Source organism: Paraphaeosphaeria sporulosa (genome assembly GCF_001642045.1).
Source record: "Paraphaeosphaeria sporulosa strain AP3s5-JAC2a unplaced genomic scaffold CC84scaffold_5, whole genome shotgun sequence".
Taxonomy (NCBI): Eukaryota; Fungi; Ascomycota; class Dothideomycetes; order Pleosporales; family Didymosphaeriaceae; genus Paraphaeosphaeria; species Paraphaeosphaeria sporulosa.
The window spans coordinates 2,256,108-2,272,002 of record NW_017253364.1 but is presented as its reverse complement, the minus strand read 5'-3'; the positions used below and the strand labels follow the sequence as shown (position 1 = coordinate 2,272,002).

Here is a 15,895-nt window from a genome sequence, read left to right as displayed (position 1 = left end):
GAAGACTGCGATGAAGCAGTCGATCTACTGGAGGAGCTAGGACAGAATTACGCTAAGTATGGAGTTCCGGACACCGTGAATGGGAAACCAGTGACCTCCAATGACGACACAGTGGCTTCTCGGTTAGAGCTGCTCTTTCATCCCCGAGGGGGCTCGCTCAAGGCTTTCTTCGAAAGGCCCTACTTCGAGCGGGTCTGGGTGAAACAGGAGTTTGCGCTGGCGAAAATGTTGTGGATCCGTACTGGACACCGCACGCTTCATTATGAACGATTTCGGAAGGCGGTGCATGTTTTATGGATACTCAGGGACCAGGGTGCTCTGTTAAATCAGGAAGAAAGTTCGGCTGGAGTTTTCGGGTCTCTACTTCTATCGGGCTTAACCGCTATGAGAGCAACTTTCGACAAGCTCCTCGGGTCGCTGCAGATGGGTACAGAAAGCCAAAGCCAAAGCCAAGCCCCCAGCATCCATCGTGCGGGACCCACTAACAGGCAAGTGGGCCTGCAGAATACCACATTCCGCCTCATTGACAGTCTCCATGAGAACCCTACAATGCTTACACAATGCTACGCATTGATCCTCTTCCGTGATATTCGTTCTATTTCTGAGCCTCCCGACACCAGATTCGACCTTCTCTTCCAATGGAAAATGCAATTCCATGCGAAGTGTTCGAATGAACGAGACCGGCTGTTCGGGTTGCTTGGATTAGCCAATGCTCACTCCATCGTTCCAGACTATGAAAGTCCTATCGAAGAGGTCTGGCATTCTATAACCCTTCAATACCTTCGCGCAGACGACCTTGTGATACTCAATCATGCCCGAGGTTTACCGAAAGGCTCTGGTGAGATTGCAGACACTCCATCTTTTGTCCCAAATTTTGCTGCTGCGGACCGACATAAGCCTATATGCATGGCCTACGGAACAAATAAGTTCTCACACGATATTTCTCACTCTACCGCAAGAAACCCTCCAGTGTTATTGGACGGTCGGTTTCCAGAATTGCCTGGCGTACTCGCAGATCATGTCATCAGGGTTACTGAGCAGGTTGTCTCTCGAAAGGCAAACGAAGAGGTTGGAATCGACTGGGAGTCGTTGGGGAGATCCTGTGATGAGGCTCAACAATGGGTTACATCTGTTGCCTGGCCGTACAACGAAAGTGTTGTTTGTGTGCTGGCTCGGACTTTGATCGCCAATAATTTCTTTACTGCCTCAGACTTACCTTACCCTGATAGTTGGATCTGTGTAGCCTTCGTTTTATTCCTCCTTGGTCCTTGGAAAACCAATGTTGAAGATACTGCTGCGAAGGTTGCTACAGCTGAAGAGATCCTTGGCGGTCCCCTACTCTCTACGATCCAAGCAATTTATCCAGACTACGTGCCTTACGATCCAGAAACAGGCGTCTGTATGTTTGAGGAATTGTTGGATCGGCTCGATGAAGAAGCGTTGGGATACGCAAAATTTGGGGTCCTGCCAGTGATGATTGGGCGTGTCCTATTCCTGACTAGCAAAGGATATCTTGGAATCGGACCCGAGCAGATGCGAGAAAGCGATTGGGTCATCATTCCGGATGGGGCGTACTCTCCTTTTGTGGTAAGGCCAACCGGTAGCAGATTATATGAAAATCAAGGTCGACATTCTTCCACCGTCCAAGTAGTGGGCGATTGCTACCTCCACGGTTGGATGGAAGGAGATTTGTTCGGCACGGTTGAAACAGGAAATGGTGATGATGAGGTACTATCGGAGAGCGGACCCATATCTGGGTGCAAGTCAAAGCAGGGAACCAGTGCGAACACTTTGGAACGAGGCCTTTTCGTACTTTGCTAGTGATACTGTAGTTTAGGACGACAAAACTATATTGAGTGAGTGTTAGGTCTCTCCTACAAAATTGAACACCCAATGCTTTAAACCTTCTTGCGTAGCTGCTCGTGCTTCTCCTTGCCTGCGGTAGCAGTATCCACCACGTCCTCATCATTATCGGTGAACGCCCTGTCTCCAAACGCCATAGCAATCTCCTCCAGGCTGTGCTTCGCAGTTTTGACATAGTAGAAGTGCGCTAAGCCAGCACAGAAAAGGCAGCATCCTGCGATGACCAGATAGAAATAACCACCTATTCCTGCAAATGCATACGGAGAGACCATGCCGATGACAAATTTGAAGATTCAATTGGACGTGGTCGCCAATGCCATGCCTTTGCTGCGTCCACGAAGTGGAAAGAATCTCAGCGGGCAATAGCCATGGCATCGGACCCCATATGAAGCCGTAAACGATGTTGTAGACCATGATAAACGCGGATTGCCCGTTGGCGCGTGTCATGATGGGAATGTTGGCCTCAGTGAATGCACACACGACTCCAAGCAAAACGACCATCGTGACTCCACCCAGGATAAGAAGAGGCTTCCGTCTCCATCTGTTAGCCAACTACGAAGTTAAAATGGTAGCCGCGGTGCATGTTAGCGCATTTGCGACATTATAAAGCAGCGATTTGTTGTTGTCGAAGCTAACAGAAGCCAGCGTGCTCAGAAGATAAACCGAGATGATGTTGATCGCTGTTTCCGCGTAGTATGCTTCTCAACGAGTGATGAGGTTAGTGTAGAACTATATACCGTTAAGCTGAGCAAACATCTAAAAAGTTAACTTAATGATGGTGCATTTACGATAGCGAGTGAGGCGATCGTCAGGGGAGTTGACTTCTTCAGAGTTTCCTGATTCAGTAGCTGAATTATAACGATTGTCGCGATCCTCAGGAGTCCATGCGCACTCGGTCCGAATACGATTGATAGTAACGTAGATTGAACTGCGACAATCTTCCTATACTATTGTTAGGATTCATAGGCGAGCAATGTAGATAGGTATAAGACGGGCAACTAAAGTAGATTATAGGAGAGACGAATTATCCTTAGACTAGTGTTAAGATCCGCTCGCACGCGGTATAGGGCATTGGCTATATATACTCCTAAACTACTAACCTACGCCAGCTGCCAAGGACATTACATAATCGGTCATGGGTCCTAAAGATCCCAGGACTGTACGGGCCAGAATCCCGTATGGGACTCTAGGACGTATGTTACGATCACAGGAAACGCAAACACGGAGTCGGCAGGAAATGACGCCACCAGAGATGAAGCTAATAGTGAGCAATAAAGGGACGGCTCGATCTATTAGGATTGCCAAGGACCAATGTCACGTGATTATTCTCCCGCCAAGACTGGGTTCTTCGGGGAGAACAGGTCCTTAGCGGGAGAATAGAACATTCTCCCACTAGGGGACGATTATCCCAGGATAATAGAGTTAGCCCTAGACAACGAAGGATGGGACGACTAGTATATAGTCGAGGACATTCTCTAAACATTTCCTAGTCTTTATACTTAACTTCAAAAGCTTACTTTTATATTCAAATTAGAGCCACTCATCTCTATATGAATTATTAGTCTTCTCTTAATATTTGTTGTATAGTATTACTATAAGATATAGGATATTCATACAATCCTTTTTAGTACTGCCATCCCTCGCGTTCGAATCACTGAATACCCACAAGGTACGAACCTACGGTTAGGTACGTGGAAACCCCTTGTAATAGTATAGGACTTTGTGAAATCTAGAAGGGTAGCTAGTCTTAAAGGGTTAGGGTTGGCTCTCGGGCAAGACAACTGAGGGGAAGGGAAGGGGTCTTATTAATACAATAGTACTAGGAGAGATATAATGAGTCAATAATATGGCCTAAGTGTAATCCAAATAAAAGATTGATTAACAGGTTAAACACGAGTGTGAAGGTTCATACTCGCGTTCCTATGGACTAGTCCAGGAGCCAATCTACTATAGAGCGCTCTCTATAGACTAGTCACGTGACTCGCTAAGCGCCCTCACGCGGAGTTAGCAAAGATATGGGTATCTTCACGTGTACGCTCCCATGGCTGAGTACAAAGTGTCGTGCTTTCCCTATATTTGATCTGGATCCTAAAAATAGCCTATATAGTGAGATTTCTTTTCTCACTTGCGTAAATTTTCGTGAGGCAAGTCGATGCGCCATAGTGGTACCAGTGCGATGACTATTCTGGGCAGCGCTAGCCCAACTAGCACTAATTTTGTTGTCGCCTTGGCTTATAAAATGTGATCGCCGATATAATTACATAGCTGACGTTACGGGTGGGTTTACCGAAACGAGAACCAGATAACACCCAACCAAATCCACAGCTAGGTTTTCGCTGGTGGGTTTTGTCCTAGTACTATGCACCTTGTGCTAGTTCATAATGCCAATTAAAGGTATGCATGCCAGCAGTCAATCCGAGAAGAGGACTGGATTCCACAAGCCGATAAATACGTATTCATGTTGCTAAAAAGGTGAAAATATAAGTTGAGTTGATTGAGTCGGGATTCATCTGAGATGACTAAGCAGTCATATGAAATTGAGTATTGGTAGATTAGGGTAAGTTTAACCAGGGCGAGCATAGTATTACGCCAGTCTCCAACTCCAAATCTATCTAGGCCAAAAAATCTGCAGCCACTAACATGTTAACTCCTAATTCTGCCTTCCGCAAACGGCTAAAATAGCCACTCTTTTTCGGTAGGCTCGCTGCATACCCTTCCGCCGTCGAGCAGAGGGTCGAAAGTATGTCAGAAATATGCCTCTATCCAATGGCATTGATGTACAACAAAGAGAAAGCAAGTTCCTCAATTGCTAGACCATTAACCTGTAGCGAGACCTTGCTTCGCGTATCAAGACCAGTCTATTCACGATAATCTAGACTGCGCCACCGGATTAACATAGATCAGTCCCTTGTCGAGGCTTACTTCACCTTCCCAGTCAACTAGATCTATATAGGTCGCCTACGTCTTCCGCTATCCCAATCGTATTTATATATATTCGTTACACAACAACCACTCAGCGAACTTCTCTACAATCGCATCAAGCAAAGTTCAACATAGCATGCAGCCTGGCATGTTTTTTGTGAATTACATTAGTTATTCTGCAATCTTGTCTATACTACTATTGCTCCCATGGAAAATCGGAGCAGCAACCACCTGCGGGGCCGCCGACATCTCCAGCAACTCAGTCAAAAACTGTGACTGCCTCACAGCCACTCCCGGAACGGATTGTACTACAAGTTTCGAGGACCGGTCCTGCAAGGTCACTTTCCCGCCAATACTCAATCAGTGTAACACAGGCTGTATTCAGAGAAATCTTGAATGCTCAGCCTGTTACATTTACTCCGTCAGGTTGTGTGGCTGTGTGAAAGGAACTATACCGGGCTGCCTCAACAACGGCGATTGGTGGCTGCTTCGGGGAAACGATCTCATTACCACCACAAAGCACATACCGGGTATCTTGCAGCTCGGCTCTGACAATGACGGCTGGCAAATGGGGCAGACACAGCTGGCGAAGGGGGTTAAGGTAGCTGCAGGCCTGGCGACAAGGGAAACCGGTGCGCTGGCAGTCAACTCAGTACTGGTGAGGAGTGAGGAACAAATCCATATCCACGTTTGTTACCTTAAAACCAGCAAATTCCGGGATTACTTGTCGAGTCAGGTTCCAAGTAAGTTCACGCAATTATCGCCGTTGCAGACGCACTTTACGGATTATCCTACGGTGCAATGTATAGCGTCACAAAAGAAGGGGGACAGTTCTATGGATGTTGCGCGTATTACGGCAGGTTACCTCATAGGCAAAACATGTGATAAGTATTCTGTCGGAGCAGGCCTTATTATCGACAAGAATGATATTTCATGGGTATGTATGACGACGACGGGTAAAGGCAGTGCAGAAGGGCTGTTCTGTGGTACGTGATTGGAACAGAGGTAATACAAATGTTTAGTATTGTTTGTATTTAGTGACATGGAATGTACTGAGTTGATCTATCGTGTCTCATGGTATCTTTGGTTATGGTCGTGACGACCAACCAGTGCTGGTGCTGGTGTTCTGCATTCGACGCCCTGGTATTGATAACACTAATTAGAAGGTGGTGAGAAGGATATAGGAGGCTTGCGAGACGTCCACTAATCGGAGTCCGAATCTGAATGTTCGAAGAGAACTTAGCTCGTAGCACAATATGTATGAACATCGAAGATATCAATGTCGTCAGTCGGGCCCCAAACCCAAGCGAGACAACAAGAGGTCTAAAGGTAATATATATAGAGAAGATAACGAAGATGAACTATTCGTACGCATATCAGCCACAATGTTGCTAAGGACCCCACTGGAGCAGGTTGGGTACCAAGTATCGACGTTCGCATTCTTACGGACCGTGAATGTAAGCAACACCTGATCGAATCTGAAGAGGTGTCAGGCGAATATGATTTCAATTCCGTTATCCATGATGGTTTCCGATCAAGTGAATGTCTTATTAGGGACAGTAGAAAGTTTGGTTATATGGATATAACTCTTTAAGGCAGAGTCCGGCCTATATATTTGCATCTCACCGATCTTGCGAACGATTGGAATATACGGTTCCCGCTCATACCGTTACGTGCGGAAGTTCAAAGCCCAGAAAAGCACGTCTGTTACATTGGCAACGGTCATGATGGGTCTCTTAGATCAGATCGTCTGCAGTTCTTTGATCCGTAGTACTTGACCATGAACGGGACAGAGAAGGTGGGTGAGACGAATTTGGTGACGATTCCGACGCTTAAGAGCGTGAAGTGGGCGTGGTTGCAGCCATTTGAGGTGTTGCCGACGGAGGAGGATGGGGAGGAGGGGGCAGAATATCGAGGTGAGGAGGGAGCGGGGAAGAAGGAAGCGTTGGGCGGAACGGATCCGGTGGCGGATAAGTTCACGCAATATATGGCGCTCGGGGTCACACTGTCGGATGAGAAGCCGAGATATGAGGTCGGTCCGTATACGGCAATCGAGGGATATTTGCAGCTGTTGGAGCCGCTTATGAAGGCGGAGACGACCGGATCGTGAAACGTTCATTGTAGTCGATAATCCAATTATTTCGATACGCTCTATCCGCACTTTTGAACTAGTTCCTCATCCGTCACCATTCAAGGGTTGCATGATCCAGTATTTTGCTCTCTATACAATGTACAATCCATAATAATACCCTCTGCTAATTGAGATAGCCATTCAGAGCCTCACATTGTAATTGGCCCCAATAAATGCTATGCATGCTGCAGGCTGGCTTCGAGTAGGGCTTGTGATGCCACGACACTTCCGTAAACCGCGAGGTAAGGGCAAGCCACAAAATGAACTCTGATACACAGATATCGCCCATCAGACTACATTACGCGCATGTGTGAAGCACGAGGTAGTTCCCAGAAGCTCTCCGAGAGTTATCATGTCAACTGCTTATTCATCACCGCCATGCCCGATCACGACCTGACAGCGCTGAACAAAGAACACTCGCAGGCATCTTAGGGCATCATGGATATCGATCCGCGGTTTGTTGCAAAGCTGTGCGAGGTGTGTCAAGCTGCGATTGTAAAGATAAACGATCCCTCCGTGACGAAAAGGCAAACCATATCCTGGTATGAGACAAGTGAAGCGCTACATCACTCAGCAAGACTGAAAGACCTTCACTCCTCGGCGGCTGGGGGCTGCGGCATTTGCATTCGGCTGAAGCTGTGATCGCGTAATATCAGTTCTTAGCAATTCTGATAGATCAAGCTGTCCCTTTATTGCTTACCATCAGCTTCATCTCTAGTCGCGTCATTTCCTGCCGACTCCCTGCTTGTGTTTCCTGTGATCGTAACAAGAGGTCTAGGAGTATAATAAGCCAGTGTCCCGCGCCATACGCGAGCGGATCGTAACAATAAGCCGTTATTTCTCTTCGCCTATAGTTTGGTACTAATGGCTACTATACGATACAATTTCAATAATGCGGCCATGTACCTCTGCTCGCCACTTCACCTATATGACCGTCGAGGTCTTCGAAGTACACGCTTTTCCCACCCCTTTCCCAGTTGTTAACTCCTAAGATCTTAACATTAACATCCCGGAGATGCTTTTCCCATGCATCAACTTGAGCCAGATCGGAAACGGCGACGCAGAAATGTTGCTTCAAGGTTGCAGAAGTATCATTAGGCTTGCCGCTTTTGGGACACAGATAGTTTAGGATCTGTTCCGTAGGTCCATGGCCTGGTATCGTACCAGATGTAGATACGATATCCGTGGAGGTTTGGCCGAGTTGGAAGAGGAGGAGGGTAGTGTCGCCGAGGGCGAATGCTGCAGTCCTGGACTGTGCGCACAATTAGCTCGACGTTGCAGGTTGCGAGCCAGTAATTACACCTCGCTCCATTTACTGTCGCCCATCTTGGCAATACCGAATGAATCGAATTCCCAAGCGTGTTTCGTGGATAAAGGAGGAGTTGATAGGTAGGAGGCTAGAATGCTTACTGTCTCCGCGATGGGCTCTACTCTTAACAGCTCTTTGTAAAACTTAACTGATGCGACTAGTCCCCGAACGTAAAGGCACGTTTCTAGAATGTGACTTAGTGGGGGTAGCGGAGGTTCACACACTGATTTTGCGGTGGCATGCGCAAGTGACATGATTTGGCTTTTGCCTTGAGTGACTTTAAGGTCCCAGCTCGCTTCGCGCTGATTGAAGAATATGATGAGAGTGAGGTACAAAAGAAATGCCTGATGCTGAATAAATTCAGCTGTTATCGGAGGCAGATCCATGTTTGAGCACGCATGCAAATACGTGGTGAATTACAAAGAGGGTCGATCCAGATGCCTACGCTGACACAACGCTATCTCATTGTGAATTAGATCCGTAAGATCAATACGAGCCTGGAACTAGTTCATCGATAAGCATGTTTACACCCTACGGATCATAACTTTCGTATTTAAACCTTGTTAAGATCGAGGTTTCGCACAGATTGATGCCGACTGCTGACACAATTTTGTATGCGCTAGGCTCTTAGAAGCTTAGCGTTATGGCTGACCAATAACTTGGTGACTCGGCAGCACCTGCTCTTTCTTGACCTAGAACCGGGGCAAACTAAAGATTATACTTTCTCTCACTGCAAACTTGTTTTATGACGATTCTCGGATCTACTTAGCTAGCTACAGGGCCCGCAATGGATTCCGCAGTGGGTCCTGTCCCGGGAACCTGAGAATCGCCATCATGCTCTTCTTGTCCTCGACCGCTAGAGTCTCAAAGCCTACGAGAGCAGAGTCTTGGACGAGCTCAGCCATGGATCTGTTCCAACGCCGAATATTTCGATGTTGGCTGTTCATCTTCTCCTTCCTCGTCATCGCATCGACGTCACTGCGGGGCAGCAGTGGCGGGGGACCCCGAGTTCTGCTCGCGCTCAAGATGCGGCAGGAGATAGCTCAAATCCTGAACTTTTTTTTAGGAGTCTGGATTGAACGGCAGATCTCCGTAATTAGTTGAACAAGTTGTCAATCTTGGTGATGACGTTGAGGTGCGGCAGGTCTATCTGCAGCATGCTTTGCAGGGCGAGGAGCAAAGACGAGAGGTAGAAGAGGGCCGCGCAGCACCATGGAATCGGTCAGGTGGACTATGCCGAGGCTTTGGAGGCGTAGGAAGATGTTTCTGTGACGTGAAACGCCATTGGGCAGCTCCTCTGCGGAGCTCCCTTGTATGCTCAGAGAGCTTCCTGTACGTATATGGCTAGTTCTGCGCTTAGACCTGGCAATATCTCTATATATATGGAGCGTGGGAGCTCTCTCCCACACTCCAGTGATAATACTATAGATCACCCTGAACTGCTTGCCAAGCTCCCTCCAACAGTTTCGCAGTGACGAATATTGTGTAAAGAGCTCGGCTTGGCCGAAGCAGCCGAAGAGGAAGTAGTCACCGGCCAGATCTTGCAGGGCGGCCTCGAGCCGGTCACAGTGCTGCTCCGGCTCCTCGAAGCCATGCAGCACGCCGCCGTTGGGGCCCAGTGCCTCCTGATCCATGATGTTGCCCATGGTATAAGGTCGCGCACATCAACGGCGGGCGCGTACTACGTGCGGGCGTTGGCGGGATCAGGGTTGACGACGGCGCATTTGCCGTCCATGGTGCGCATGAACAGCTGCATGCCGTCGCAGTACGTCGACTTGCCGGAGCCCGAGCGGCCCGATGACGAGCTGGGCGAAGGGCATGGGTGGACGAGCGCTATGAAGGACAAGTGCCTGTCGATCGGCTCCACAGGTCAAGAGGAACAAGAAATGAAAACCGTAGCTCACTTACTGTCGCTACACTTCAGGAATATTCCACACTCTACTCCTCCTAAGTTATCGTAGTCCCTAATATATCCTCAATAGACAGGACATCGTCACGTGATATCATTGTATTGCTAAGTCCACGCTTAGGTGGGACGTCACATAATGTCGGTCCTTGGCCTTCCCAACGATTATGCTGATGCTGCGTTCATTACTGTCAGCCTCATCCCTTCTCGTGCCATTTCCTGCCGAAAACGTGTCGTGTTTCTTTGTCACCGTAACACCCAGCGGGCGAGAAGACTTCATAAATGTAGATTTGAAATTATAGCCTCGCTATGTCTACATCTTAGACTCGTCCAAGACAACATTGATAGACGATGTCGCTTTCAAATTCTATAAAGCACCTTTTGACAGGTATACAATACCATCTCTCTAAAGCACAATATGGTTCGGTCGCATAGATAATTTATGGGTTCCACCTTATAACTGATCTTAGGTGCGATGTTGTTCATGGACGGAACAAGGATAAGCACTGTTCTAGGAGGCGTCTCATGTCCCATTTGAATCGGAATCGATTGTGTGGAGCGCTGTGCCTGCCGTCTCCGCCCGGTCGATGCTTATTTGAGACGTCCTCACATTCGTATCTTCGCTGTTGTCGCCTGTCGAGCTGATTTCGTTGATCTTGACGGAGGCGCCCGGGCTGCGTGGGCTAGTGCTGATTTGAGCCTTCTTGTTTCCAGTCCAGACGCCAAGAGAAAGGGTGTTGCTGCCGAGAGCCCTTCGATTGCTAGTTATGTCCTTGTGCTTGACGATGCGGACTAGACGGTTGAGGACAGAGAATTCCATTTTTAACTTGACGCTGTATACGGCCGTCTTGTACGTCGTCTGAAGCTCATAATGACCGGAGAACTGGACAGCAAGGAGGGTGATATCGAAGACTAGAACCATGACGTTTACGAAGATAAGGTGCATAAGTAACTTCTTCAGGGGTCTTGAACTGCTGCCGCCGCCCGGTCCTAGCAAATGTACTGTTTCGTAGATGTAGATGATAGAAATAATGGTCTCTTGGACAGAAACGACCACGATTTGGACCTTGTCGTAGATTAGGAAGCCGGGTAGGAAGCGAGCTGATTGCTTAGAGTTTGTACCCAATGCCAGGATGATGAGGGGACAGCCGAGAACAACACCGTTGAAGACAATCATGCATAGTACCCAGCGGATCTTAGTCTTATCCTGAACGACCAGATGCAGCCGAGAATACAGCACGACTGATTGTCCTATCACCATGCAAGCCCAGCCAACACCAATTATGGCGCTTGATAGTAGGTCTAAAGTGGTGACCTGGAAGAACTTTAGGATAAATCCAACGGCGTGAGGGACGATACCCCAATTGGCAGTGAGGCAGCTCCAAAAGTACATTCCCTTCCGTTGTTTAAAGACGATGAAAATCAAGACGGTGATCTCGATGACATTGTACAGCGCAATGGACAAGAACGCCCCCATGGTCATCAAAACTGGGAGGCCGACATTTACGCCGCCGACGATGCCCACGTCCTCCTTTTTGACCATGGCCGGATGCGAAGACTCGTTGAGCCCGAAGATGCGTTCGTGAGAAATTGAGTAATTGCTTCGAGATAAGTAAGCTGACATGCTCTACAAACAGAATATTAAAAGAGAATCCATACCACGAGTTGTATGCACAAGCAATATCGCATGCAACAAAATAGTATCGGTTGCAAAGTCGCTTTGGTTTGCATGACTGAGGCGCACCCACGATACAACTTCGCCTGCGATTGAATTGACACTGACCGATCGCTGATGTAGGAGGCTGCACAAAGCAATCTCTCGACGCCCTGCTACCATACGGATGCTGTTTTTGCCGCAAAGGCTCTTGAAGGTTTGTCTGGACCTCGGAACCAGATGCGCCCACTGTGATCCTTCTCGCTATAGGGAGACGGATCGCGTTCCCCGGATTCCCATCAGCCGGTCATGATTGGACTAACAAGTCCGTGCGCGTGATGGGCGTCGTTTGGTTGCAAGGGTTTACGCCATGACCCGGGATTTGGAGGCACCTGCATCTGCGCTAGTCCAAAAGGGTAGACGCAGCCCTTCTCATTCGCTCGGAGAGCGCCGAGGTGCACCGACCACCTAAATTCATGTTCCATGCTGAAAGCGGGGCATGTTAAGAGTAGATCGCACCTCGGGTACCCTGGAAAGGGGGTAGGCAACCCACTCACCACAGTGAAGTAACTTGGCTATTCCTGGTACAGGGGCCTCAGGGGAGACAAAGGGATAACACGTAGCCAACGCGTGGCGGCGCTGGGGCGCCGGCCCGCCGAGACTGAGGCACAGACCTCTGCATTCAGCGTCCTGCTTCTTACCAATTCGGAAACTATTCAGCTCCGCAAACGGTCGACCGCACGTCAGACTTAATCAACAGAATCGTGGTAAATCTGGTACTATGGAACCGCCGTTGCGGCCCTAGCAGGAACGGACGCACAAGTCCGTCAGCAAGCTACACAATATGACACGTTCATCGAACGCAGCAACAGTCATCTAGTTCGGCAACATGAAAACGATGATAGAGCCCAAACACCTCCCAAGCAGAGTCGCAACATATGGTATACATTTTCTGATGGGCTGACCTGGAAACCCATCGCCAACCGACAAGGTTCGCGACGTCCCCGCAACGACGAGCCCTCGATTGACCGGCATCGCTTCTCATACGAACCATCTCATGGAATACTCAGTATGCTATCATCAGTAGTACGCAATACTGCAGATTACCAGACAGCCTCGTCCGCTATCGACCCTATTTCATGTCGAAGGAGTGGTGCCCCATCGACACATCCGACAAGGTCTGAGGAGATTTGCAAGAGAGTTCTCATTCTTAGTAGATCTGACGGCGCGCTCGAGTGGAGCATTGCTGTTGTGAAGCTACATTGCGACGGAATGATGCTGCCGCTGCGCTCCGCGGCAGATCACACCACAAATCACGCTGATATGTGCCACATTCAGGCTGCTATTATATCGAATCAATGAAATCAGGAGAACCATTCAAATAATGCAGTGGCAAAAATGCACAGTTATGCGGTCAACGTTGACGCGCGCTTACCAGGCGATCACACAGCTGTGTGCAGCCAGCGCGCGCAGCCAAAGAGATGCTGAGGAGGAGCAACTACGACTTCGAAAAGCTGAACCAGCAGATTCCCGTAGAACCAGCCAACAGCTCAAAGCTCGATGATTACAAGAAAGGCACACTTGTTGAGGAATTGCTAGAGATGCACACGCGAAGGGGAAGGCCAATCAGGCAGCTGAGCGAGCACGTGCTTAGCAAGCTCGCAGGAGGGAAAGATAACTCTGGAATCGTATTAATTTATCTAAAAAGGGCAACAAGAAAGTCTCAAAGTCTTCTGCTAGATCTAATAAGAATGAGGAACCTCAGCGTGCGGTTATGGATATTGGTGAGGCCTCATCAGTTGCATCCGTCTCCCAGTTCTTTTTCTTTTTTTTTCTTTTTTCTTTTTGTCGTACTCGTAATCGGCCGCGATTTCTGCGGCTAGCCCCGGAAGCGAAGGCTTAGAAGACAGCCGACGCTTTGCTAAACGAATCAGCCAGCTGTCCCCTTACCTTTGCGTCGTCTGGCTTGTATCATTATCGCGCGCATTAGCTTGTGGCATAACTAGCCCAAGTCCTTGATAAAGCTCTCAATGTTATGTAAAACCAGCCTACGTTCCAAATTAGACAAAGAGTAATCGATAATTAATGTTACCCGTGTGCGAGAAACAGTAATAAAGGTGGCGAATACGGAAGTCGCTAAATAGACTATCCCACAAGGCATAAGGAAACGTGAAGGGGCTCCACGAGGCCGTGATTAGAAGGCGCCGGGTATGGCAAGCGGACGCCAAGATGAGCGTCATCATATTCTCACTAGAGATGGCTATGGGAGGCTGTATTCGGCAGATGGCCTACAAGAGCAACATGAACAACAATTCTGAGGCGTGTGGTACGCATTAAGGAGAGTACCAAATGATGATAATTGGTGTACTAAGCTTCAGTAACTCCAACAGTGCAGGTTCCCTCACTTAGCTCCATGACCCTTTCCCTCGTTGGCTTGCACTCGCGATAGTATCCTCTACGCTACGTATCTGTTCTGCCCTTACCACAATAACGTTCAAACCCAATGGGAGACCTTCTGTCTCCACGTCTATCCCACTATCAGACGTCGAAGCTGAAACAATAGTCACGACCCATGACCAATGGCAATGCGTCACTTCCTCGCACGACGGGCCCTGGTATAATGAGTCCGGCTAATGTAGTCTCTTAATTTTGCTCTGTCCCAATTCATGCACATCTTCCATTTCCTGTCCTCGCACCATCTGTATCGGCTCTTCGGGCATGATTCTGGCCGTCGCACTATCCCATGACTCTGCTTTCTGTTGCAAAAGTGGGCGCTCGAGTACCTGGCTTTCTGTAGCTCGAACGATAGACCCAGTGACGGCGGCATACTACCTCCGGACGTGCCGTCGAATGGGAGATCTTCGTGGTCCGGGCAGCCAAGACCAGGAAAGGGAAACTGGTGATCTGTGCGAGGGAGGATGTGGACACCATTTGGACTGGTGCGGCCGTCTGGAGAGGAGACCCAGTGGAGGACGAGGACGGAAAAGAGGACTGTATCGGTGGTTAGTCGGATGGGTAGCTGAGCTGGCTGCTAAGGTAAGATAATGAAGATGGGATGAGAAAGGTTGACTGAGCAAGGAAGGGTGACAGGAACTCACTATCTGCGTTGCAGCACATCATGCAAATCCAGCCCGGCTCTCCTTGGAGGGCCATAAGGATGGTGATGTTGACAACGCTAGAGGTGAGGGTTGCGCAACTACACAAGAAGGTACGGCGAGCAATGGCGCGGAGGGCAACGCTGATGTTGTGGCGAAACGAGGATGTTTCTAAGTGATTGAGGTACCTGGTCAGTACTGCTGGGCGGTATGAGAGGCGGCGAATTACTTAGTATTGGGAGGATAAATAGTGATGTAAGATAGACCTGTGCTTTGTTAGAGTCCGTTCATGTTGAATAGAAATGTATACGCACATTGACTAAGATCTCGAATGATAGTAATGGTATCATAGCTATTCTCTTCATGCCAACAATGCATGCCCCCTTTTCATCAATATAAGCAAATCGGCTAGGGTATGTGAGTGGACTTAAAAGGTAAAATGTGTCATGGGATTATTACAATACGAAGTTCATAACAAACACGCCAATGTAAGGGCCTATTAAGCATGATTAGCAGTGGAGTTTTCTGCTCCAAGGGAACAATTACATATCATGCCGAAGAAGTTGAAGAGATATAATTTATCTTTTAAACGAGGCTGTCGTCTTCCGCGCACAATGTACTAACCAAATGCAACCGTTAATCAGAGACCTAGAGAATTGGGACGAAGACGTACCGCTTTCTCGACTAGGAAGAGATATATAAACTATGGTATCATGATCAACCTTGGTCCTAGATTAATATGTAGTTCATACTTACCACCTAAAGTGAGATAGTCAGCAGAATAATTATCAGTTGTAGGTTTTATAACCCACTTTTGTCGACATGTAGCATACCAAGCCTGCATCGGAGGTGAGTATCTCTACTTTTTGGATACGGTAGGGCACGTACAAAGTATGATGATACTGCGGCATATGTTGAGAACATTCAGATTGAAGCCCTTAGAGAGGATCGCTGTGACAAAGACAAAGACAAATGAGTCGCAATAGATAATCACGAGAACTAGTGACATGTCAAT

The 15,895-nt window shown here is 48.3% G+C and overlaps 5 protein-coding genes across 5 annotated transcripts; 2 read left to right on the top strand and 3 right to left on the bottom strand.

Annotated features, from left to right (window-relative positions):
* Positions 1-1,898: 1,898 nt before the first annotated feature.
* Positions 1,899-2,310, bottom strand: CC84DRAFT_1217461 (uncharacterized protein; the record flags this gene model as incomplete). Its single annotated transcript, XM_018182894.1, has 2 exons — positions 1,899-2,050; positions 2,244-2,310. 2 exons carry the CDS (start codon positions 2,308-2,310, stop codon positions 1,899-1,901), a joined length of 219 nt encoding a protein of 72 aa, XP_018036569.1.
* Positions 2,311-6,565: 4,255 nt separating this feature from the next.
* On the top strand, positions 6,566-6,895 carry CC84DRAFT_1217460 (uncharacterized protein; the record flags this gene model as incomplete). Its single annotated transcript, XM_018182893.1, has 1 exon — positions 6,566-6,895. The coding sequence occupies one exon, from the start codon at positions 6,566-6,568 to the stop codon at positions 6,893-6,895; it is 330 nt and encodes a 109-aa protein (XP_018036568.1).
* A 770-nt stretch (positions 6,896-7,665) lies between these two features.
* On the bottom strand, positions 7,666-8,309 carry CC84DRAFT_1164521 (uncharacterized protein). The gene is made up of 2 exons (XM_018178501.1): positions 8,217-8,309; positions 7,666-8,168 (listed from the first exon to the last, which is right to left on the bottom strand). Exons 1-2 carry the CDS (start codon positions 8,226-8,228, stop codon positions 7,803-7,805), a joined length of 378 nt encoding a protein of 125 aa, XP_018036567.1. The 5' UTR covers positions 8,229-8,309; the 3' UTR covers positions 7,666-7,802.
* Positions 8,310-9,678: 1,369 nt separating this feature from the next.
* CC84DRAFT_1164518 (uncharacterized protein) lies at positions 9,679-10,229 on the top strand. The gene has a single exon (XM_018178500.1). It carries the CDS (start codon positions 9,818-9,820, stop codon positions 10,184-10,186), a length of 369 nt encoding a protein of 122 aa, XP_018036566.1. The 5' UTR covers positions 9,679-9,817; the 3' UTR covers positions 10,187-10,229.
* A 425-nt stretch (positions 10,230-10,654) lies between these two features.
* CC84DRAFT_1259456 (uncharacterized protein) lies at positions 10,655-12,126 on the bottom strand (the record flags this gene model as incomplete). Its single annotated transcript, XM_018184915.1, has 2 exons — positions 11,791-12,126; positions 10,655-11,732 (listed from the first exon to the last, which is right to left on the bottom strand). The coding sequence occupies exon 2, from the start codon at positions 11,672-11,674 to the stop codon at positions 10,655-10,657; it is 1,020 nt and encodes a 339-aa protein (XP_018036565.1). The 5' UTR covers positions 11,675-11,732; positions 11,791-12,126.
* Between the last annotated feature and the right edge of the window lie 3,769 nt (positions 12,127-15,895).

Bases quoted from the DNA above. Each gene is read 5' to 3' on its own strand.
- CC84DRAFT_1164518 (XM_018178500.1), top strand. From the start codon at position 9,818: ATGCAGCACGCCGCCGTTGGGGCCCAGTGCCTCCTGATCCATGATGTT.